Source organism: Oncorhynchus keta, chromosome 28, assembly GCF_023373465.1.
Source record: "Oncorhynchus keta strain PuntledgeMale-10-30-2019 chromosome 28, Oket_V2, whole genome shotgun sequence".
Taxonomy (NCBI): domain Eukaryota; kingdom Metazoa; phylum Chordata; class Actinopteri; order Salmoniformes; family Salmonidae; genus Oncorhynchus; species Oncorhynchus keta.
Window position 1 is genome coordinate 28,060,159 of NC_068448.1, and position 25,175 is coordinate 28,085,333.

The window sequence follows — 25,175 nt, forward strand, 5'->3', positions numbered from 1 at the left end:
GATTTGGGTATGTCATTTTATGCAAAAATTTTATAAAAGGGTCACATCCCTAAGCAACTTTGAATTGTGCACGGATGAGTTGAATGCAGTATTTGTTTGCATTCTCTATATTATGTACCGAATACGTAACAATATCTAGACTTCCTAGATTTACCAATTAGGCTTACATCTTTATGGCCACATGGCTTCGTCTGCTTACTTCCTATTTAAAGAAACAAACAGAAAATCAAAATACTAATGAATGAATACTGGGTCTTAATCTATTAACTGTCCATAGAGGAACTGCATAGACTGAGGAGAGAGGCTGTAACTCTGGATGGAGTATATGGGAGGGGTCTGGGATGATTTGATTGAGACAAACATCAGACAGGCCAAAAATATCCCGCCCCGCAGAGGAGGCTCCCTTGACCAGACATTTTGTTAAAAGGGCAACTTTTCCACGAGGCAAGGAGGCAAGCAGACCAGATCACAGCCCCGCCCCAAATTCTAAAGAATTATGACTGGCGTGTCTCAGTTTCATCTTCGGTCTCTGTCTGTTCATAGACAGTCTGAAGGGATGGTGTTAACTCACACCCATTACCTTTAACTGACTTGCCTAGTTAAATTTAAAAAACATTACAAATAAAAATGGCTGTCTGGATTAGGTGGGTGACTGTTGGATTTGATTTAGTTTAGTGGCCGCTAATTGACAATGCTCAGAGCACTGAACTGATACTGGTTGTGTCCAGTGCTTTCCCAGTGTCTTGCTGGCATTTGAAGAACATTTTTTCAGGTTCTTTCTTGAAGTTGAGTTGGATAAATACATTAACTTAAAAATATATTGTTCATGAAAAGCTATATTCTTATTTTATACGACCCAAAATACACTTCGCCAGTTATCTAGATTAGAATCCATCTTCCCCCTTGTGCCCCTAAACAATAGCCTTATTTCAATTAATTAATTACAACTGAGGCGTTGGATAGCATACCTCTTTTTTAAATAGGAAGACATAGGCTCCAACAAAGCCCTCGTTGTTAAGTCTAATGAAGACGATTGTTGAAATTAATTAGGCTACTCAAATGACTTTCAACACCATTTGCAGTCCACCTCTGATTGTCGAGGCCACGCTTCACTTTTCAGCACTCCAAAGCTGTCGGCCCGCTTACCTTTTTAGTTGACTGTCTCCTGCCCTCTCTTCAATAATTGAGGTTAATATACCTTTTGCATTATTTAGATGGGGTAACTTCCTTCTTGGGACATTACTTTTGGGACATTTTGCATAAAAATAAATAAATATGGGGGGCCAAAAACGGTTGCCTGTTGCCGACCCCTGCATTCAATGGTCCCCAGTTTGAATGTTGTACAGCAGGGGGGTGGGCACTAATTTTCCCCGGGCTGCCACATTGAGAATTTCAGTGTGCATCGTGGGCCACATGCCTCATAAAAATAAACACCAAATAACAAACTTATTTAACTCTAAACACTTATTTTCAAGGTAATGGTAAAACACACAGATAGGCCTATAGCAATGTGTTTTGCTTCTTTATATATATATATATATATATATATATATATAATTTAACTTTATACAATGTCCAAAAAACAAGCCAAACGGTTTCTTCCCAAACTTTGGACACAGATGTTCATGTCACTGATGCAGAGACTCAGAGAGACCCAGAGAGTGGCAGCTTCGTATGAGGTATTGTCAGACCCCAGTAAGAACTTGACTGCTTTGCATTTTATTCTTATTCTTGAGTGCCACATCACTGCACATTCCACACTCCATCTCTTCTCCTTGTCCTTCTTCTGTCACAGCCTTATCTTCCTCCTCTGGCTGGGGGTCAGCTTGGGCCACCACCTCTCCTCCCTCCTCCTGAGTCACCTCATCCCCTTCCGCCTCAACCTCTCGGGTGTGGAAGACGAGCTCCCCTCCCTGGATAACCTGCTCGGAAGTGGGTTGCCAGGTTGTGGTAACATCTTCCCCCACGGTGGTGGCAGCTGCGGTGTACTGATGGTAGAAGTCAGAGTCAGCTTGGAACATGACCAGGGCCTGGGCGGTGTGGATTCGCACATGTTGGGCCAGTGAGCTGGCGTCCAGGAACTTCTCACCGCAAGAGTCGCATGCATACAGGATCTGAGTGTTGGGGTCTGGGAGGGAGAGGAGATAGACAGTGAGGATGTATGAGGAAGTTCTGAATAGTAAAAGTTATTCAAAGCTGTGTGTGGCCAGTCTCACCTGCTTCCTGCACCTTCTCCACAGCCTTCGCAATCTCAGCTTTCAGAGCCTCCGTCTCATCTGCTGACACTGATGTAGCCACAGGCACCACTGGAAACAGACAGAATCCCATATAAACACATGGCAGGATAATTTTATTTTATTCCCTTTGTTCTGAGTCCATTTCCTTCTTACTCTTACACAGCCACCTTCCTTTCATCCCATTCCTTTTAGTCACATCCCTTGCATAGTCCCCTTCTCCCACCCGTCTGAACTACATTACCCAGCATTCGCTCCATCTGACCTGTCAGCTGGGACACAGTGCTGCCAGCCAGGGCCTCTGTTGCCAGGGTGACGATGTCCTCGGTGGTGACAGTGACTATGTTGATCTCATTTTCGTCCATCTCCGAGGCCGACCCGCCATGGAACCCGTAACCCCCGTCATCACTGTCACCCCCGGCAACCACCAGGCGCTTCATCCCAGCCTTACCCTGGTGGACGGTCTTGACGTGGGAGCGTAGATTGTCGACACGATTGAACCCGCGACCGCACTTGTCACACAGGAAGGGCTTCTCTCCTAGGGGATGGTAAAAAAAAAGAGAACAAGGCAACCGTAAACATGTCCTCCCCCAAGAATGATGCAGCATCCCCATTGGGCCAATCACTGTAATTTTGTAAGTTTAGTCAAGATCGGGCCAGTGGTGTCTGATATCGCGTGACTTACGTATGTACAGATCCATAGCCCGTCCGTCCCCCTCCCCCTGATTTCATCATGGGGGACAATAAATGTGATTAATGCTCTTTATTTTATTTATTTTTTAATAGGGGGTGCTTATACTTGTGTATCCCGCTTCCTCGGAGACCAGGTCATGGCCAGGGATCAGCCATTATTGACAGCAACCCTGGAGCAATTAGGGTTAAGTGATAGATCAGCAGATTTTTCACCTTGTCGACTCAGGGATTCGAACTATCAACCTTTCGGTTGCAGGCCCAACACTCTAAACGCTAGGCTACCTGCTGCGGTTAGAGCGTGGGTAATTGTCAACTGTATCGAATTAGTGCCCAGGTTACACACTTGTGTTATTTGACCACATTAGTCACAGGTGATATCTCAGACACCACCCGTGGGGGAGAATTACTTGAAGGGGGAAGGTAGACTAATGCAGTTAATGTTATACCTCAGGGGAAGGAGGTTGGAGGCACACTAAAGATGGAGGGGAAAGAATGTGCCCAGATACCCAACAGCTTTGTTATCTAGATAAATATACACAAGATACCTATATTCCACAAGATAGTGACATATTATAGACTTCTTTGACTATCCATTAATATCCACTACTCCCAGCGAACCTTACTTTTTCACTCACAGTTAGTTGTACATTCCATGTCTTCCTACCTGTGTGAATGATGATATGCTTGGAGAGGTCCCCGACGTTGACAAACGCCTTTTTGCAGTTGTGACACTTGTGTGGCCGGATGTTATCATGGTGACGGATGTGATTGGCCAGCTGACTGGACTGGACAAACCTGGAGTTGGAGATAGAGCCCTTTTTGTCTTGATGCCCTATGTTACATCAATAGGATTATAGTGTGTGTGTGTGTTTACCTTTTGCCACAGCGGTCGCAGACATAGGGCTTCTCTCCGGTGTGCTGGCGGACATGAGCAATGAGTGAACTGGCCTGGGTGAACCCCTTCCCACAGATCCGGCACAGACACGGCTTCTCCCCTACAGGACCCACACACAAGCATGCACACAGACATTAAAATTACATGACAGTCTCCAACCTATCATGCTATGCACAGGCATTCCCTGTTCTTTCTGCACATGTTTAGGCTACACATGTTTGGCTACACATGTTTGGGCTCCCGAGTGGCGCAGCGGAATAAGGCACTGCATCTCAGTGCTAGAAGCGTCACTACAGACCCTGGTTCGATTCCAGGCTGTATCACAGCCGGCTGAGATTGGGAGTCCCATAGAGCACCGCACAATTGGCCCAGCGTTGTCCGGATTAGGGGTTGTCCATCATTGTAAATAAGAATTCGTTTTTAACTGACTTGCCTAGATAAATAAAAAATACAAAGAAAGAGGTCAATGTGAACATAATCCTTTAAATCCAGGACTGTTACCTGTGTGTATGCGCTCATGTCTCTGCAGTGCCCCTGGGTCAGCGAAAGCTCTCTGGCAGTGCATACAGATATAGGGCTTCTCCCCACTGTGCACGCGCAGGTGTCTCTTCAGGTTCCCTGGGAATCAAAGACTACAGTTATATATCAATGCGACGACCAGAGACTAGTTATATATCAACACATCGAGAGACCATGGCCTGTGTTCATAAAGTGTGTAAGAGTACTGATCTAGGTTCAGGTCCCCTCCCTGTCCATGTAATCTTATTAGGACCAGTGTTGCCTTTTAGATCATAATGAATAAGATTACATGGACAGTGAGTACCTGATCCTAGATCAGCACTCCTACTCTCTGAGATGCTTTATGAATACAGGTTCGGAAGTCCATGTCTGGTCTGGTTTTACCGGAAGTGGTGAACTGTTTGCCACACTCTTTGCACTTCAGAGGGCCGTCTGTGATGTGGATCTTCAGGTGAGCCTTTAGATTCCCAGTCTGTCCAGACAGAGGAATAGCCAGGTTAGATTCAGTTCAACATTTCAATGCAAGGATAGAGAGTGACTATATACAGGATTGTACAAAATAGGGCTACTTAAATCAAACACAGCGGTGTAAAGTAACTAAGTTTAAATACTTTAGAGTATTTACTTTTTGAGTATGTACTTTTTGGGGGTATTTATATTTTTGAAAATGTTGACTTTTACTCCACTACATTCCTAAAGACAATATGCATTTTTTACTTCCATGCTTTTTTCCCTGACACCCAAAAGTACGCACCTATCAATATAACGCAATGTCATCCCTACTGCCTCTGATCTGGTGGACTCACTAAACACAAATTCCACATTTGTAAATGATGTCTGAGTGTACCCCTGTCTGTCTGTAAATAAAAAATGTAATAACATTTTCGCTGTCTAGTTTGCTTAATATAAGGAATTGAATGTAAAGCATTTAATTTTACTCAAGTATGTCAATTGAGTACTTTTTCCACCACTGTACTTAAGTACATTTAAAACGGGATACTTTGACTTTAAAAAATAATGACTCAATAGTATTTTACTGGGTGACTTTTACTTGAGTCATTTTCTTTTCAGGTATCTATTTTTACTCAAGTATGACAATTGAGTACTTTTTCCACCACTGCTCAAACACATTGCCACGCTATCTCCCAACTATTTACATGCAGGTCAAATTCTCCCTACTATCCCCGATACTGGTCAATGTAGTGGTCAAGAAGTGGTCCTAACCTGGTTGAACCGCTTATCGCAGTGTGGACAGCTGTAGCCCTTGTCTGCGTCGTGGGTCTCCAGGTGGCGCATCTTAGCGGTGGGGTCGGAGAAGGCCCGGTCGCAGTAGTTGCAGTGATACGGCTTCTCGCCGCTGTGCACCAGAATGTGGCGCTTCAGGTTGCCAGACGTGGTGAAGAGCTTGCCACAGTCCTTGCAGCTGTATCGGGCCTTGCCTGTGTGCCTTTTGCGGTGCAGGTTGAGCAGGCTGATCTGCCGATAGCTCTTCCCACACGAGGAGCAGCAGTAGGGTTTCAGGGGGCTACACAGAGAGAAACACAAGCTATTTAAGTAAGATATAGCTACTTACTTTGGTCCTGAGGTTCGAGGGGATGTTGATGAAACTGTGATTACTATGACTGTCTTGATTTTTAATTCACTATCAATTTGATCATTGTTATTATCAATTAATAACTATTTTACAAGAGGACGTGTTGCACAAATGCGTATCGTCTCTGTCATACAAAGGGTTGTTATTGAACACTAAGGGATTTGTTTGGCATTGGGCCAAAGAGACACAGAAAGACCGGCGATGAGGTTGATACTAACCTGTGTGTTTTCTCGTGAGCCTTGCAGGCAGCCGGATCTGAGAAGGCCTTGTGGCAGTCACGGCAGCTGAAAGGTTTCTCTCCTGTGTGAATGCGGATGTGTCTTTTGAAGTTACCCGTGTGGGTGAACTTCTTTCCACAGTCCTAGAAAACACATGGCAATTTAGTGAGTTAGATATGCTCAATCCCGAATTACATGAATGTGAATACAATATTCTCTAGTAGACTATTTTGAATGTATACTGAACAAAAATATAAATGCAACAATTTCAAAGATTTATATAAGGAAATATGTAAATTGAAATACATTAATTAAGCCCAAATCTATGCTTATGTTAGAGAAATTAACATTCCATTTTCTGGTAACAGCTCTGGTGGACATTCTTGCAGTCAACATGCCAATTCCATGCTCCCTCAAAACTTGAGACATTTGTGGCATTGTGTTGTGTGACAAAACTACACATTTTAGAGTGGCTGTTTATTGTCCACAGCACAAGGTGCACTTGTGTAATGATCATGCCGTTTAATCAGCTTCTTGATATGCCACACCTTTCAAGTGGATGGATTATCTTGGCAAAGGAGAAATGCTCACTAACAGGGATGTAAACAAATTTGAGCACAGAATTTGAGAGAAATAAAGATTTTGTGTTTATGGAAAATGTCTGGGATCTTTTATTTCTGCACATGAAACATGGGGTCAACACTTTCATGTTGCGTTTATATTTTTGTTCAGTGTATATTATTTTTTACTAGGTGTTTCCAATGACGGACTATTCCCTCTAATCAGGGTTGTTTGTAAAATGCTTGGTTCAAAATAATTTTGTATCATCGTACCCCCGGACAAAGGCCATGCAACCGAAACAAGTCGGTTAAAAATAAATCATGGTTCCATTCCAAAATGTATTTGAATTAATTATATGAAGAGTGCCTTGGTCCTCCTTTCTTTTTGAAGACAATTTTGTCTATATGATGGTTCATTTGAAAGGAAAATATACATACACAGTTCAAAACAATAAGTCCTCTAATAGGGAATGGGTCATCCAAAAACATTCAATCCTTTACATTTCTAATCGCAGTGTGCAAAATAACCACACTCAAACTAGCACACGCAAACACACACGGTCCTCACCTCACACTTGTGTGTCACAGAGCCGTAGGACCGTGACTCGGTGCGGTCGGTGACGGCACCCGACTGTAGCTGCTTCCTCTCCTCTCCGCTCTCCGTCCCCTGGCCATCTTCTCCCTCATCCTCCTCCTCTTCTTCATCCTCCTCTCCACCTCCCTCTTCTTCATCCTCCTCCATCTCACCCTCTTCAACCTCTTTTTCTTCATTTACCGTCTTTGATGCGCTGTTCCCCTCATCTGAGTCATTATCTATGAAGAGGAATTGTATAACCATCAGACACTGTGGCCCACTGCAGTCAAATATTTTGAAAATGTAGCCGTCCATCTTTCCTTCCTCGAAGTAGTCACTGATCAAACATGATTGGGTAGGAGAAAGCATGGCAGATTAGTGATTGCTCCTAGGTAGGAAGGTCAGTCAAGCTGTTTGTTTACCCTGAGAGTGGTTGCGATGAGGAGCTCTCCTTGTCCTTCTTCTCCTGGTACTCATGTAAGATATACCGGCTTCAGACTTGAATGGAAACTCTTAAGAACAAAATACATCTTTATCCGCACAGCAATATTAAACATACAGATCACCAATGAAAAGTATGAAGACTAATTCACTGACTGGGAGTGTAGTCCACATCCGAGTGGTCATCTTGACACTCAGGCACATCTTTAGTAGGGCTCTCCACCTCCATCTCCTCTCTCTCTGCTGTGGCCTTTCTTGGTGCGGCGTAGTTGGAGGTTTTGGAGGGTCTTCCTCTCCCCGGGGTCTGTGGGTTGGGTTTGTCGGGGGTCTTACTGTTGATCTGTCCATCGTCTGGGGTGGTCTCGTTCGGGTCCTCCTGAATGCCCTTTGACCCTCTGTCATCTGCTGTTTTTAGCATCTCCTCGTCATGTGACCATGTCTCTGATGGATCCTTCTCTATGTTCTGCTCTCCTTCCTCAATCTTGTCTTTATGGTTTGGAAGAGATTATGGGAGAGAGCAATATAAACCACAAAATGTACATTTCCTGAAGAAAATCAATGTGCTTGCTTCAGCTGTGCAAAGCTATGACGGATAACATTAGTGGGCTTGTTAAAGAAAGCATACTAATTATTGATGGATATTTCTGTGTACTAATAACCAATGTTTGTGTACTGATCTGTACTGTACTCACTGTCATTTAAGTCTTGTATTGACTGGGATGTTGTGGAGAAAGCCAGCGACTGGTAAGCAGAGCAGGCATTGACTATCTCCTGCATCTGAAGGAACGTGGCCACTGCCACCACATCTTCCAAATTCTGAGAACTCAGACTCAGCTTGGCCGTGTACATGAACTCAAGGACTTGGCCCAGACCTGCAGAATACACACAGGAATGGATCCATGAGCCCTGCGGTGACTGTGAGACAGAATTTATTTTATTTATTTAACTAGGCAAGTCAGTTAAGAACAAATTCTTATTTACAATGATGACCTACACCGGCCAAACCCGGACGATGCTGGGCCAGTTGTGCGCCGCCCTATGTGACTCCCAATCACAGCCGGTTGTGATACAGCCTGGATTCGAACCAGGGTGTCTGTAGTGACGCCTCAAGCTGAGATGAGATCCAGTGCCTTAGACCGCTGTGCCACTTGGGAGCTCAAGCATGATGTTCAACATGGTCTTGGATATTAAGGTAAAGCAAATAGAGTTCAGATGAATTTGATATCACTTTGCTTCATCTTATAGCAGAACCAAATTACCTGGATTGCAGTTAGGTTACATTAAAAGTACATGGTGCAAATTATCAATGCAGTTTAAGATCCTGCACAGATTATAACAGCAATTGTGAAGATCTCCACAGATCTGCGATGTCTTATGCATGCTATCTTGAACACTATAAATCAAATCAAACTTCAAATGCACTTTAAATCAAGTTTGATTTAATTTAGCCCTATTTTTTTACTTCGATTTTTGTTTGAGATGGAGACATGAAATCAAACATATCAATTATTATTTTGTAGATAAACTGGAACTAAACAAGACCAGGGTTGGGTAGGTTACTTTCTAAATGTAATCCGTTACAGTTACTAGTTACCTGTCCAAAACTTTAATCAGTAATGTAACTTTTGGATTACCCAACCTCTGTAATGTAATCTGATTACATTCAGTTACTTTTAGATTACTTACCCCTTAAGTGGCATTAGAAGAAGACAAAAATGAATGTTACCAATTGAACGACATCTATTGCAGGATACATCAATGTTAAAGTTTACATAGCTGGCCATATATGGATGTACATTTTTACTTTATGGGTTGGTTATGTAGGCTTCTTCTAAAACAACGCTTTCTACTACATATAATAATTCCATTAAATTATATCTTTACATTAAAAACCAAAGTCTATCAGAATTCCAGTCATTCCAATAAATATTATACCCTTTGATCTTCAAGAATAGGACGTGGAAATATGGAAGTCTAAATTAGCCATATTGTTTCACCTGAGCATAACCCCAAAACTAAAGATCCAACCCAACTCTGTTGTTTATAATTTTGTTGTCATGGAGGACTGATTGGGCTCATTGATTCAAGTTCAAAAATAAATGTGGCGCTCATGGAATGGCATGCTTTGAGCACTACCGAAAAGTGCTGTTTACATGTGAAAAATGAATGCCATATGCTGCATTTGCTATAGGCCTATTGTTTACCTTTTAGTTGGTGACACTTTGATATCTTGCTAATATGCAGCTGTTTAAAGGGCAAATCCATAGATGAAACAATAATAAAACGGTTGCCCCATCTCTGTTTTGGTAAAAAGCTGAGGGATGGGCCCTCTCAGATTAATAGGCAGTGCTATGGATGCAAGGACTGACCATCCATGATATCAAAATGATTGTTGTAACTGTGTTGAGACTATACAGTGTTTGTTTACATTTACAATGTTAATAAACATTGGCGAAAAACAAGCTTATATTTTGGGGTATCATGGAGTGTGACAGTTGAACTAAACTCCTGAGGCATTTAGAATGTATATTCTTCAAGAATCTATATATATATCCAAGTCCAAAAATATATGTATCAACGACAGATTGCCCCTTTAATCTATAAAAAGTGTGCGAGTTTGAACATGTGTCCATTAGGTCTATGGATTAAAATGTTTTATCAGCATGAATTAGATTGAGTAATAAAAGCCCCACTTTTATTCCATAGGCTGGGATCCGCAATGTGCAGCTGTTGCAAGAGCACATTATTCACTGGCTGTCCCACTGGTTTCAAAAACAATGATTTATAGGCAGCTTAAACTTCTTGAATTCAACCATTATTGAGTTGAAATTAGGGTTGCAAAGAGTCTAACAACTTTCCTGAAAATTTCTGAACATTTTCCATGGGAAGTTAAGCACGGGAATTTTGCCTAAATTCATAAAAAAAAGTTAGCTTATAACAGTGAACCGTTTTTGTGGGATACACATAAGGCAATTGTAGGTCTTGTGGCATATTTTGGATAAACTATCCCCAATTCAATGGAATTGCATGCACAGTGCATTCTTCATCACATGTGCAGGGCACTCTTCCATCACATGTACAGCTGATTACATTTACATTTACATTTAAGTCATTTAGCAGACGCTCTTATCCAGAGCGACTTACAAATTGGTGCATTCACCTTATGACATCCAGTGGAACAGCCACTTTACAATAGTGCATCTAAATCTTTTAGGGGGGGGGTGAGAAGGATTACTTATCCTATCCTAGGTATTCCTTAAAGAGGTGGGGTTTCAGGTGTCTCCGGAAGGTGGTGATTGACTCCGCTGTCCTGGCGTCGTGAGGGAGTTTGTTCCACCATTGGGGGCCATAGCGAACAGTTTTGACTGGGCTGAGCGGGAACTGTACTTCCTCAGTGGTAGGGAGGCGAGCAGGCCAGAGGTGGATGAACGCAGTGCCCTTGTTTGGGTGTAGGGCCTGATCAGAGCCTGGAGGTACTGAGGTGCCGTTCCCCTCACAGCTCCGTAGGCAAGCACCATGGTCTTGTAGCGGATGCGAGCTTCAACTGGAAGCCAGTGGAGAGAGCGGAGGAGCGGGGTGACGTGAGAGAACTTGGGAAGGTTGAACACCAGACGGGCTGCGGCGTTCTGGATGAGTTGTAGGGGTTTAATGGCACAGGCAGGGAGCCCAGCCAACAGCGAGTTGCAGTAATCTCCCAGACGGGAGATGACAAGTGCCTGGATTAGGACCTGCGCCGCTTCCTGTGTGAGGCAGGGTCGTACTCTGCGGATGTTGTAGAGCATGAACCTACAGGAACGGGCCACCGCCTTGATGTTAGTTGAGAACGACAGGGTGTTGTCCAGGATCACGCCAAGGTTCTTAGCGCTCTGGGAGGAGGACACAGTGGAGTTGTCAACCGTGATGGCGAGATCATGGAACGGGCAGTCCTTCCCCGGGAGGAAGAGCAGCTCCGTCTTGCCGAGGTTCAGCTTGAGGTGGTGATCCGTCATCCACACTGATATGTCTGCCAGACATGCAGAGATGCGATTCGCCACCTGGTCATCAGAAGGGGGAAAGGGAAGATTAATTGTGTGTCGTCTGCATAGCAATGATAGGAGAGACCATGTGAGGTTATGACAGAGCCAAGTGACTTGGTGTATAGCGAGAATAGGAGAGGGCCTAGAACAGAGCCCTGGGGACACCAGTGGTGAGAGCGCGTGGTGAGGAGACAGATTCTCGCCACGCCACCTGGTAGGAGCGACCTGTCAGGTACAATCCAGCGTGGGCCGCGCCGGAGATGCCCAACTCGGAGAGGGTGGAGAGGAGGATCTGATGGTTCACAGTATCGAAGGCAGCCGATAGGTCTAGAAGGATGAGAGCAGAGGGAGAGAGTTAGCTTTAGCAGTGCGAAGCGCCTCCGTGATGCAGAGAAGAGCAGTCTCAGTTGAATGACTAGTCTTGAAACCTGACTGATTTGGATCAAGAAGGTCATTCTGAGAGAGATAGCGGTAGAGCTGGCCAAGGACGGCACGTTCAAGAGTTTTGGAGAGAAAAGAAAGAAGGGATACTGGTCTGTAGTTGTTGACATCGGAGGGATCGAGTGTAGGTTTTTCAGAAGGGGTGCAACTCTCGCTCTCTTGAAGACGGAAGGGACGTAGCCAGCGGTCAGGGATGAGTTGATGAGCGAGGTGAGGTAAGGGAGAAGGTCTCCGGAAATGGTCTGGAGAAGAGAGGAGGGGATAGGGTCAAGCGGGCAGGTTGTTGGGCGGCCGGCCGTCACAAGACGCGAGATTTCATCTGGAGAGAGAGGGGAGAAAGAGGTCAGAGCACAGGGTAGGGCAGTGTGAACAGAACCAGCGGTGTCGTTTGACTTAGCAAACGAGGATCGGATGTCGTCGACCTTCTTTTCAAAATGGTTGACGAAGTCATCTGCAGAGAGGGAGGAGGGGAGGATTCAGGAGGGAGGAGAAGGTGGCAAAGAGCTTCCTAGGGTTAGAGGCAGATGCTTGGAATTTAGAGTGGTAGAAAGTGGCTTTAGCAGCAGAGACAGAGGAGGAAAATGTAGAGAGGAGGGAGTGAAAGGATGCCAGGTCCGCAGGGAGGCGAGTTTTCCTCCATTTCCGCTCGGCTGCCCGGAGCCCTGTTCTGTGAGCTCGCAATGAGTCGTCGAGCCACGGAGCGGGAGGGAGGACCGAGCCGGCCTGGAGGATAGGGGACATAGAGAGTCAAAGGATGCAGAAAGGGAGGAGAGGAGGGTTGAGGAGGCAGAATCAGGAGATAGGTTGGAGAAGGTTTGAGCAGAGGGAAGAGATGATAGGATGGAAGAGGAGAGAGTAGCGGGGAGAGAGAGCGAAGGTTGGGACGGCGCGATACCATCCAGTAGGGGCAGTGTGGGAAGTGTTGGATGAGAGCGAGAGGGAAAAGGATACAAGGTAGTGGTCGGAGACTTGGAGGAGTTGCAATGGGGTTAGTGGAAGAACAGCATCTAGTAAAGATGAAGCGTATTGCCTGCCTTGTGAGTAGGGGGAAGGTGAGAGGGTGAGGTCAAAAGAGGAGAGGGGAGTGGAAAGAAGGAGGCAGAGAGGAATGAGTCAAAGGTAGACGTGGGGAGGTTAAAGTCGCCCAGAACTGTGAGAGGTGAGCCGTCCTCAGGAAAGGAGCTTATCAAGGCATCAAGCTCATTGATGAACTCTCCAAGGGAACCTGGAGGGCGATAAATGATAAGGATGTTAAGCTTGAAAGGGCTGGTAACTGTGACAGCATGGAATTCAAAGGAGGCGATAGACAGATGGGTAAGGGAGAAAGAGAGAATGACCACTTGGGAGAGATGAGGATCCCGGTGCCACCACCCCGCTGACCAGAAGCTCTCGGGGTGTGCGAGAACACGTGGGCGGACGAGGAGAGAGCAGTAGGAGTAGCAGTGTTATCTGTGGTGATCCATGTTTCCGTCAGTGCCAAGAAGTCGAGGGACTGGAGGGAGGCATAGGCTGAGATGAACTCTGCCTTGTTGGCCGCAGATCGGCAGTTCCAGAGGCTACCGGAGACCTGATTCTCAAGATCTTGCACACTAATGATATGCTATTGAGCCCACACTACTACACTGTCTGAGCCAAGGACTACATGCATTCAGGTAAGTTTTGATTACAGTACTGGGTGGGGTGAATATATATGACATACATTATTTTTTGTTAACTAGTAAATGGTGGCCTACAGCAAAGTGTGTTTAAATAATTTCTAACTTATTAACAATTTCTGAAAGTTAGTTTTTGCTACCATGTGGGTTTTAGCTTGCTTGAGTCTGCTAACTGAGGAGTGTTAATTCACCTGTTTCCAAAACATTTATCCTACAAAGGAGTTGTTTAATCTAACTGCTTAACTATCTATGTGTACATGGAATTGTATTTGGGTTTTTTAAACAACTTTTTAAAATAATCTTTACAGCGGGCACTATCTGATGTGTGGATACATTTCACTGCAGCTAATGTAGAAAGAAAAGCTGTGTACATTTACAAATACTGTGCCAAATCATATGTGAAGAATGCAACAAAGTTTCAGAATCAGCCAAGTGCATGAAGTTCCCTCAGCGCTCACAACAAGCAACCTCTGACAAAAGTCCCTCTACTTCTATTCGAGGTGAAAATTATGAATCAGACACCTTATCGATAGAAACAGCTCATGGTCCTCCTGGAATCAGAAGTTTTTTTGACTCAATGGAGGAACGTAGTCAGAGAAATGCTGATGAATGTCTTGCTAGAGCTGTGTATGCAACTGGTTCACCTCTGATGCTCACAGGCAATGTGTGTTGGAAGAGATTTATGAATGTTCTTTGCCCAGCATACACCCCTCCAACCAGACATGCTTTATCTACTAATTTGCTGAATGCAGAGTTCAACAGAGTTCAAGTGAGGGTCAAGCAAATCATAGAGTAAGCAGACTGTATATTGCAATCATCTCTGATGGGTGGTTGAATGTTCGTGGGCAATGAATAATTAACTACATAATCTCCACCCCTCAACCAGTATTCTACAAGAGCACAGACACAAGGGACAACAGACACGCCGGTCTCTACATTGCAGATGAGCTGAAGGCAGTCATCAATGACCTTGGAACACAGAAGGTATTTGCACTGGTGACAGACAATGCTGCGAACATGAAGGCTGCTTGGTCTAAAGTGAAGGAGTCCTACCCTCACACCACACCCATTGGCTGTGCTGCTCATGCATTGAATCGGCTCCTTAAGGACATCATGGCAGTGCAAACAATGGATACCCTCTACAAGAGAGCCAAGGAAATGGTTAGGTATGTGAAGGGCCATCAAGTTATAGCAGCAATCTACCTCACCAAGCAAAGTGAGAAGAATAAGAGCACCACATTGAAGCTGCCCAGAAACACCCATTGGGGTGGTGTTGGCATCATATTTGACAGTCTCCTGGAGGGGAAGGAGTCTCTCCAAGAAATGGCCATATCAAAGTCTGCCGATATGGACAGCCCCATCAAGAGGATCCTCCTGGATTATGTATTTTGGGAGACAGTGGTAGCAGCCTGAAACTCCTGAAACGTATAGCAGTAGCCATTGCACGGATTGAGAGAGACAATGCCATCCTGTCTAATGTTCAGACTCTGCTTGCAGATATAAGAGAAGAAATCTGTACTGCCCTGCCCATTTCACTGAGAAAACTGCAGTTCTGAAATACATCAAAAAGTGTGAAGACTTCTGCCTGAAGCCCAAACACGCTGCAGTGTACATGTTGGACCCCAAGTATGCTGGCAAGAGCATCCTGTATGGTGCAGAGATCAACAAGGCCTATGGTATCATCACTACCGTGTCTCGCCACCTTGGCCTGGATGAGGGCAAAGTTCTTGGCAGTCTTGCAAAGTACACTTCCGAGCAAGTGCTTTGGGATGGAGATGCAATTATGGCAGTCGTGCCAACATATCTCATCAGCCACCTGGTGGAAGGGAACTTGTGGATCTGAGGCTCTTTCCCCTGTTACCTCCATCATCCTCCAAATCCCACCAACATCAGCCGCCTCAGGGCGCAACTGGTCCTTGTTTGGGAACACATACACCGAAGCACGCAACAGGCTGACCAATAGAAGGGCTGAAAAATTGGTGGCCATCCGGGCAAATTTGAGGCTTTTTGAGCCTGACAACGAGCCATCTTCAACAAGATTGGAAAGTGACAGTGAAGATGAGGCCTCAGAGTCTGATGTTCAAGAGGTGGACATTGAGCAGGTCCAGGGAGAAGACACGAAAGCCTGAGAGGAAGACAACCAAAGCTTCAGTTTTTAGACTATCATTTTACAGATGTATGTTGAAAACGTTTTTGGGAGATACGATGGATCATTGGGGATCATTCAATATTCCCTTTCTTTTGTTGTTCAGTGAAATCATCCCATGTGAAGAGTCAACTAATTTAATTAAATTCGTAACTAATTATTTTTATTTTTTTCTATTGGAAGGATTTAATCATTTGCAATTATGTCTACTTATGATAAGATAAAATGTTTATGTTTCTGTCCCAATATGATATGGTAAATATATCCAATGTAAAAAACATTTACATTTAAATTAACATTAATTTCAATATATTTCTGTTAATTCCCATATATTCCCATGGAAAGTTTCCACCTCTGAATATTCCCCAAAATGTGCAACCCTACTTTAAATACACATTTAGATTTGTGAACAGCCATCCACACAACAACCACAATCCGTAAGGCGCAAATAGCTAAATGAGAGAGCAGCAGTGTAATTCACATCAATGCGGAGTGTGGTGTCAGGAAAATAACCTCACACTCAACGTCAACAAAACTAAGGAGATGATTGTGGACTTCAGGAAACAGCAGAGGGAACACCCCCCTATCCACATCGATGGAACAGTAGTGGAGAGGGTAGCAAGTTTTAAGTTCCTCGGCATACACATCACAGACAAACTGAATTGGTCCACTCACACTGACAGCGTCGTGAAGAAGGCGCAGCAGCGCCTCTTCAACCTCAGGAGGCTGAAGAAATTCGGCTTGTCACCAAAAGCACTCACAAACTTCTACATATGCACAATCGAGAGCATCCTGGCGGGCTGTATCACTGCCTGGTACAGCAACTGCTCCGCCCTCAACCGTAAGGCTCTCCAGAGGGTAGTGAGGTCTGCACAACGCATCACCGGGGCAAACTACCTGCCCTCCAGGACACCTACACCACCCGATGTTACAGGAAGGCCATAAAGATCATCAAGGACATCAACCACCCGAACCACTGCCTGTTCACCCCGCTATCATCCAGAAGGCGAGGTCAGTACAGGTGCATGGACTGAAAAACAGCTTCTATCTCAAGGCCATCAGACTGTTAAACAGCCACCACTAACATTGAGTGGCTGCTGCCAACACACTGTCATTGACACTGACCCAACTCCAGCCACTTTAATAATGGGAATTGATGGGAAATGATGTAAATATATCACTAGCCACTTTAAACAATGCTACCTTATATAATGTTACTTACCCTACATTATTCATCTCATATGCATACGTATATACTGTACTCTACATCATCGACTGCATCCTTATGTAATACATGTATCACTAGCCACTTTAACTATGCCATTCTGTTTACTTTGTCTACATACTCATCTCATATGTATATACTGTACTCGATACCATCTACTGTATGCTGCTCTGTACCATCACTCATTCATATATCCTTATGTACATATTCTTTATCCCCTTACACTGTGTATAAGACAGTAGTTTTGGAATTGTTAGTTAGATTACTTGTTGGTTATCACTGCATTGTCGGAACTAGAAGCACAAGCATTTCGCTACACTCGCATTAACATCTGCTAACCATGTGTATGTGACAAATAAAATTTGATTTGATTTGATTTGCGCTATGTAGATACCAATAATAAGTGATATCTGTATCGCTATAGACTACACTGCTGTCACCCTTACCTCCAAGTGTTTATTCACATTGGATAATCTTTGGATGCCGACAGCATTCGCAACATTGGAAGAAATTGCTTGGACTGTAGCCTACAAAAGCCTATTCCTGCTCTTTTCCCGCGATCCATCAAACCCATTTGGTGTGTCATTATAGTGTTCTCTGACTTGTGGTCAGACTCGCTCAGGTGTAACTATCTTACATTTGCGCCTCTTTTCTATGCTGATTTAAACATCATTGAGAAAACAGAAGTGACAAAGATTAATTTTTCCGCAAACATACTTTCTGCATTTAAAAGTAATCCTCAAAGTAATCATCTAGTTTTTCAAAAGTATCAGTAATCGGATTACAATATTTTAGCTGGTAACGGATTCCAGTTACCGTTATTTTTTTGTAATCCATTATATGTGGAGTCTATTAAAATGTAACATGTTTCAAATGAAACTGTTGTTAGTTTGTATCCTGTTTAGTGAATGATTACTGTGAGTATTAATGGAGTTTAGGCCATGAAACTGTGTATATGCTAATTTAGAAATGTTGACCTAATCAGATAAGAGGAAACTGCCTAGGATCAGAGAGCAGGGTCAGGCCCAGAACAGATGATGGACAGGGTGTGATTCTGACATCTGGCTAAACAAAGAGAGAACCATGGACATTCCACAAGGGAACCAGAGGGAAACTCATTGGGGTCATAAAATCTATAGCTGGGGAGGTGACATGTGACACCTACAAGGGAAGAGTATAACATGTGTTGTGAGTTTTCTAAATGTACGCACTCAGCTGACTGTATCCATGGTATTAAACACTTGAAACTTCTCTTAAGCTTTTGGTCTCAATTCCGTATTGTAAAGTGGTTGCAATAGCATTTTTCTCTTTAACATATGTAATGGATTACATGGAATCCGTTACTCCCCAACCCTGAGCAAGACTAAGTCAGTGGCACAGATTAAACTGTCTCCTTCAAATGATCTCCTTCAAATGTTGATATTTGGTTGCGTTCACAACCAAACACAATTCAATATCACTAAATATCATTACATTTGAAATCAACCAGTCCTATTTTATTGCCTATTTTTAGCTGAATTCTGGGTTCAATTGCTGTTAATGACTTAGCAAATGTTATATACTGTAGAGATAAATAGCATCATTGATGACTGATAATATATGATCACATTTAATTTGCTCTGTTAAATCTACCCTTTGGAAGGACTTCAATAGCAAAAGTGAATCAGTGTCATTTTTAAGTGGAGATCTCTCAACAATCATTCTCACGACAGCACATTGGTAATAGTCATTGACAAATAATTAATATAGCTTAGCTGGGCTTGGTTAAAACATCGGATGGGAGACCAAAGGATAGCTGTAGATAGATCTATTCTCCATTAGGAGGTACTGACCAGCCTATAGTATTTTTTTCTTATATTGGGGCCTAGTGGTTAGAGCGTTGGGCCAGTAACCGAAAGGTTGCTAGATCGAATCCCTGAGCTGACAAGGTCATTCTGCCCCTGAAGAAGGCACTGAAGAAGGCCACTGTTCCCAGGCTGTCCTGTAAGTAAGAATATGTTCTTATCTGACTTGCCTAGTTAAATAAAAAAAATATAGTGTTGATAATATGACATCGTTTTAAAAGTACAAATAAAAAAGTTGAAACAAGATTTGTCTGTGTTGAAATTAAGTCACCATGATGACATAATCCAGTGGTTGAAATTTCACTCTCAAATGTTTACGTTGATACAACATTGATTCAACCAGTTTGTACCCAGTCGGATGTACCTGCTGCATTGCTGATGTCCAGGTGCACCACATCCTTCTGGTCCAGAAAGAGGGTGTGGAAGTAGGCGCTGCAGGCAGCGAGCACGGCCTTGTGGGCCTTGAAGTCCACCCCGTCCACCACGAAGGTACAGTCACACAGCAGTCCCAGCTGGCGCTGGTGGTTGAGCTGTTCCAAAACCTTGCCACTGTGCCAGGGAAAGTCCATCCTGGTGAGAGTGGGCAGTGGTGGAAAAAGTACCCAATTGTCATACTTGAGTAAAAGTATAGATGCTTTAATTAAAAAATGACTCAAGTAAAGGTGAAAGTCACCCAGTAAAATACTACTTGAGTAAAAGTATTTGGTTTTAAATATACTATCAAATATAGTGTCAGAAGTTAATAATGTCACATTTCTTATATAAAGCAAACCAGACAGCATCTTTTTCTTGCTTTCTTTGCATATACGGATAGACAGGGGCATGCTCCAACCCTCAGACATCATTAACAAACAAAGCATGTGTTCAGTGAGTCCACCAGATCAGAGGCAGTAAGGATGACCACGGATGCTAAGCATTCAAAAAGTAACAAGTACTTATGGCTGTCAGAGAAAATGTATGGAGTAAAAAGTACATATTTTTGTTTGGGAATGTATTGAAGTAAAAGTTGTCAAAAATATGAATAGTAAAGTACAGACACCCCAAAAAACGACTTAAGTAGTATCTTCAAATATTTTTACTGAAGTACTTTACACCACTGAGTAAATATGGGTTGTGTTGGATTTAGTCAATCAGATGAGGTAACACATTACCACTGTCAAACTTATCAAAATGTTTGAAAATGTAAAAAGCCATGACTGGAGGGGATTCTCGTTTCAAATGTGACTAATATGATCATACAGTATAATCACCTACAGCTAGTTGTATTCCTGGGTGATTTATGACATGCAATTTAATAATTTGACATGGCCTGACAACCAAATCATCGGTGCTCACAAGATATGGGGTTGTTTTATAGATAAAGATGTTAAAATATTCAGTTTATAGCAATGCAAAATTCAATTTATCAAAAGAGTTGGCCTATACCGCCTATATGGCCTCCCGATTATTAATATCAGAGTCCTAGTTTAATAATCGACGAGACATAATGTTGGTCGTTTTCAACTTCTTCCATTTTTGTTGGGTTGACGATGCAGTGGATTGATTACAAATACTACATCCTTCTACATTCGCTATCCGGGATTAATTTAGCCTGCCTAGACATACATGTTTTGGGGCCTTTCGTTCTGCCCGTCCTTAGAGCCTCTTTGTGTGCTTTAAGCATGCACCATCTTTCAAAAGACGTACATTCAAAATACCTCTTGATGATCGCTGAATTCCCTGCTCCAAACGCTTGTTATGGTGTTGTTTTGTACTATTTTAACACAATCCGTTGAATTCCTTCAATCGATTTTTTCGGTGATCGATCTAGCCCCACGGACTCGATTTACCCCCATCTTCCACTCTCTGATCGATTGATAGTGGCCGGGTGGATAGTTTACATATTGCGCACGCGCAGTTTTATTCCTGCGTATGGAATGGTGTTTAAAATGACCACGCGATGGCGCGCTATGCCTGATCGTACTCAGGATGCTTCCAATGTGGTTCAAATCAAATGTTATTTGTCACATGCGCCGAATACAACAGGTGTAGACCTTAAAGTGAAATGCTTACTTACAAGCCCTTAACCAACAATGCAGTTTTAAGAAAATCCCCCCAAAAGTCAGAGACAAGAATAACAAATCATTAAAGAGCAGCAGTAAATAACAATAGCGGGGCTATATACAGGGGGTACCGGTACAGAGTAAATGTGCCAATGTGCAGGGGACACTGGTGTCAAGATAATTGGGGTAATTATGTACATGTAGGTAGAGTTATTAAAGTGGCTATGAATAGATAATAACAGAGTAGCATGGGGGGGGGTGCAAATTGTCTGGGTAGCCATTTGATTAGCTGTTCAGGAGTCTTATGGCTTAGAAGCTATGGGTAAAAGCTGTTCAGGAGTCTTATGGCTTAGAAGCTATGGGTAAAAGCTGTTTAGGAGCCTCTTGGACCTAGACTTGGCGCTCTGGTACCGCTTGCTGTGCAGTAGCAGAGAGAACAGTCTATGACTAGAGTGGCTGGATTTTTAGGGCCTTCCCTGGATGGCAGGAAGCTTGATCCCAGGGATGTACTGGGCCGTACGCACTACCCTCTGTAGTGCCTAGCGGACGGAGGCCGAGCAGTTGCCATACCAGGCAGTGATGCAACCTGTCAGGATGCTGTTGATGGTGCAGCTGTAGAACCTTTTGAAGTTCTGAGGACCCATGCCATATCTTTTCAGTCTCCTGATGGGGAATAGGTTTTGTCGTGCCCTCTTCATGACTGTCTTGGTGTGCTTGGACCATGTTAGTTTGTTAGTGATGTGGACACCAAGGAACTTGAAGCTCTCAACCTGCTCCACCACAGCCACGTTGATGAGAATGGGGGCGAGGTCTCTGACCTCCTCCCTATAGGCTGTCTCATTCTCAACACAGTGATAAACTTATTTTACTACTCTCACAACTACTTTGTGCTGCCCTAAACTTTTATAGTATGTGCTTATAATGGTCATAATGACATGCTAAAATAATGGACAGCTCTGGTGTAAATGTTTGAAAGGGGTAAGTGAGAAATGTAGTGATGTGCATTTCTTTGCACTTTTTAATCTGTTTTTTTCTCTCTGTCACTGGTCTAGATCTTCTGAGCCATGACAAACACCATACATTGATGAACACAACAGTTTATATTCTCAAAATAGGAAATCATTTATCAATCAACTACTCACAAAACTATTACAATGTACAAAACTGGTATGATAGCAGTACTGTAGAGTTCAGTAGAAGAAGCATTACTTTATTGATGGATGGGATAGGGTGTGCACACACATGGAGGTGATGTGTGATTACGGTAGCAAAATGGTTTTCTGGAAAACCAGAGAGTTTATTGAAAGACATTTTTCAACCCCATGTGTGATAACTGTGGGAAAACATAAGAACAAAGTAGGCTAACTACGGTCAATTCAAAGCAGCTATATGGGAGGAGGTGGTATGGCAGAAGAGGAAGACATCCAGAATGGACAGGTATAATAGTAAAGACAGGCAACTTTTATTCTAGTGTAAAAATGTATTTATTTCAATCCTGCCCTCAGCTCGCAGCACCCAATTAATCATCAATTTGGAGCGCAGCTACATATGACCTGATCATAATGCCCATGGTCAATTTGGTTTGACATTTGATATCCCTATCGGGCAATTTAGGGACCATCAGTAAATCAAACAATATTTAAAAATGCCAATAGCTCCAAATGTCAATGTCTTAAAAACCTCAAACTACACATTTTAGAAATTCATGTACAAATAGTGAACTAAAAGATTGAATAATATTGTCCCATTTACATTGTGTAAATTATTGACGTTCCCTAAGTAGCCCTAGAGATTGGCTAGCCTATGTCAAACCAATTTTGCCACGGTCGCACACGAGCCGGCTGAAGTTAATTGGCGAAAGTAGTTGGCAAGTTATCTAGAATGGTGAGTGACTAACTGTGTACTGTTTTGGCAGAGTGAATGTACAAATTCCTGCCATGTACAAACACACACACACACACAAAAAGACACCCACATTAAACGCCCTCCCTTGAAGTCAACTCTCATTTGGCTTCAGTCATGGCCGCTGCACATCTTAATGACCAAATCCCCCCAGCCACAATTATTAATTTACAGGTGAGAGAGAGAGACTCGAGTGGTGAAGCATTTAGAAACAGGTGGTAAGGTAAAGTGAGACTGGAGTTTAGAACAAAATGAAGAGAGACTAGAGAAGCAGAGAGTGAGCGAGAGCGTGTGTGCTTGCATGTGTACATGCATGCAGAGAGAGCGATAATGACCTACACACAGGGTGAGTTAAATTACATTAGCAATCTTCCAGAGACTGACTGGCTTTTCTGTTTTTCATCAGCTCTGCAGAGTGGTCATTAGCTGGCACAGCTACAAAGTCAGAAAATCTGATTTTAAACCTAACCTTTACCACACTGCTAACCTTAAATTAAAACACATTTTCATGAATTCTTACAATATAGCCTTTTTCGTCTCAAATGAACGATTCATAATGAAAACAAAAAAAGGGCTTGTGAACAACATCTACAGATTAATCAATCTGGGCATGTCTCCTCTGGGGTCCGGGTAATCAGATGAGCCGTTGGTGGAAACAGGCACAACGCACATGCACACGTACACACACGCACACACACGCACACGCACACACACACACACACACACACACACACACACACACACACACACACACACACACACACACACACACACACACACACACACACACACACACACACACACACACACATTTCTCCCAGCTGGATCAAATATTTGCAAATCCATCCATACAGCAAATGGGCTCTATCACAATCAGGTACAGTACCTTTTCTCTGGTCAAGCTAGCTAGCTAACACCCAGTTAGCTAGCCATCTTATTCCTTGTGTTGGTTGAGAAAGTAGTTCTTACCTTGCTAATTACTGTAGACTTAAGTTAGATGTAACCTGCTAGCTAGATCAATTAACAGTTTTTTCTCATTGTAATATTAAATGGTGGGTAAACTCACTTAACTAATGTTGTTTATAGCTTTAAAATTAGGATCCTATACCTTAAGTATTTGGTTTATCTAGCTAAGTAAATGTCTTTCTCTTTTACTTTTCTTATTTCAGAGAGAGCATGTACACCATCTTAAGAAGTATGGAGAACTAGCGGCAAACACACTGAAGAGAAAACATGCCCCTGACTCCCTTCACCATCAAGCAGAGCACATTACTGAAGACAGTGTCTCAAAAATCCATCGACCAAGCTGTGGTGAAGTATGTGGTCCAAGGGCTGCAAACATTTACTGTTGTAGAACAAGAACCATACAGAGAGTTTGTCCAGGATCTGCAGCCTAACTTAAATAACTTATCAAGGCCCACACTGTGCTCCAGGATGATGAAGCCTCCAAAGAAAATAAGAAGTTGACCGAGGCCATGAGAGGAGTTGACCACATCACCACCACCACTGACTGCTGATCTGCAAGACAACAGAGCTTCACTGGTGTCCCTGCTCACTGGATAGACCCTGAAACACATGCCCAGCATCCCTGTCAACGGTTGAGAGGATCGCACACCTTTGATGTGTTGACAGGCGACCTTAATGACATCCATTCTGAGTTTGAAAGCCGGGTTAAGATTGTGAGAACAACAGACAACGGCTCTAACTTCTTCAAAGCTTGCCAAGATTTTGGATAAGATTAAAACAACGAGACAGTGGAAGCAAAGGAGAGGTGGCCATCAGAGTTTTCTGCACAGACTGAGATTCCAGTGTAAGTAAGGATTATGCATTATTTTGTCATAATTGAAGGTCTTGAATGTTGTCTAAATCTGTTTCAGTGTTTCTTGACCGTTTGCTTGGGGACTAGCAACTGTTTCACATGTTGTAGCCATACACTATCATTGATCCATTTAGTCAACCAGCCATTGAAATAATGTTGTTAAATCAGGTGAAATGATTAGTGGTCCCCTTTGTATAGGGTTAGGAAACACAGTATTATTATATACAGTTGGAGTCGGAAGGTTACGGACACTTAGGTTGGAGTTATTAAAACTTGTTTTTCAAACACTCCACAAATTTCTTGTTAACAAACTATAGTTTTGGCAAGTCAGTTAGGACATCTACTTTGTGCATGACA

The 25,175-nt window shown here is 43.1% G+C and overlaps 1 protein-coding gene across 2 annotated transcripts; it reads right to left on the bottom strand.

The window, feature by feature from the left end:
- Positions 1 to 1,542: 1,542 nt before the first annotated feature.
- On the bottom strand, positions 1,543 to 20,931 carry LOC118360951 (zinc finger and BTB domain-containing protein 17-like). Of its 2 annotated transcripts, none has more exons than XM_035740557.2 (15): positions 20,753 to 20,931; positions 19,420 to 19,625; positions 8,421 to 8,600; positions 7,885 to 8,214; positions 7,710 to 7,799; positions 7,282 to 7,526; positions 6,154 to 6,296; positions 5,566 to 5,866; positions 4,726 to 4,813; positions 4,324 to 4,440; positions 3,802 to 3,922; positions 3,592 to 3,722; positions 2,500 to 2,772; positions 2,217 to 2,306; positions 1,543 to 2,128 (listed from the first exon to the last, which is right to left on the bottom strand). In XM_035740557.2, the coding sequence occupies exons 2-15, from the start codon at positions 19,622 to 19,624 to the stop codon at positions 1,686 to 1,688; spliced, it is 2,757 nt and encodes a 918-aa protein (XP_035596450.1). In that variant the 5' UTR covers position 19,625; positions 20,753 to 20,931; the 3' UTR covers positions 1,543 to 1,685. The 2 variants fall into 2 exon arrangements, with proteins under 2 accessions (XP_035596450.1, XP_035596448.1); XM_035740555.2 differs by having other exon boundaries at positions 20,742 to 20,931.
- Positions 20,932 to 25,175: the final 4,244 nt, after the last annotated feature.

Coding starts and splice junctions, on each gene's coding strand:
- LOC118360951 (XM_035740555.2), bottom strand. Junction 6,297..7,281: donor CTGTGACACACAAGTGTGAG/GTGAGGACCGTG, acceptor TGTGTTTTCTAG/GACTGTGGAAAGAAGTTCAC. Junction 2,129..2,216: donor GGAGAAGGTGCAGGAAGCAG/GTGAGACTGGCC, acceptor TCTCCCTCCCAG/ACCCCAACACTCAGATCCTG.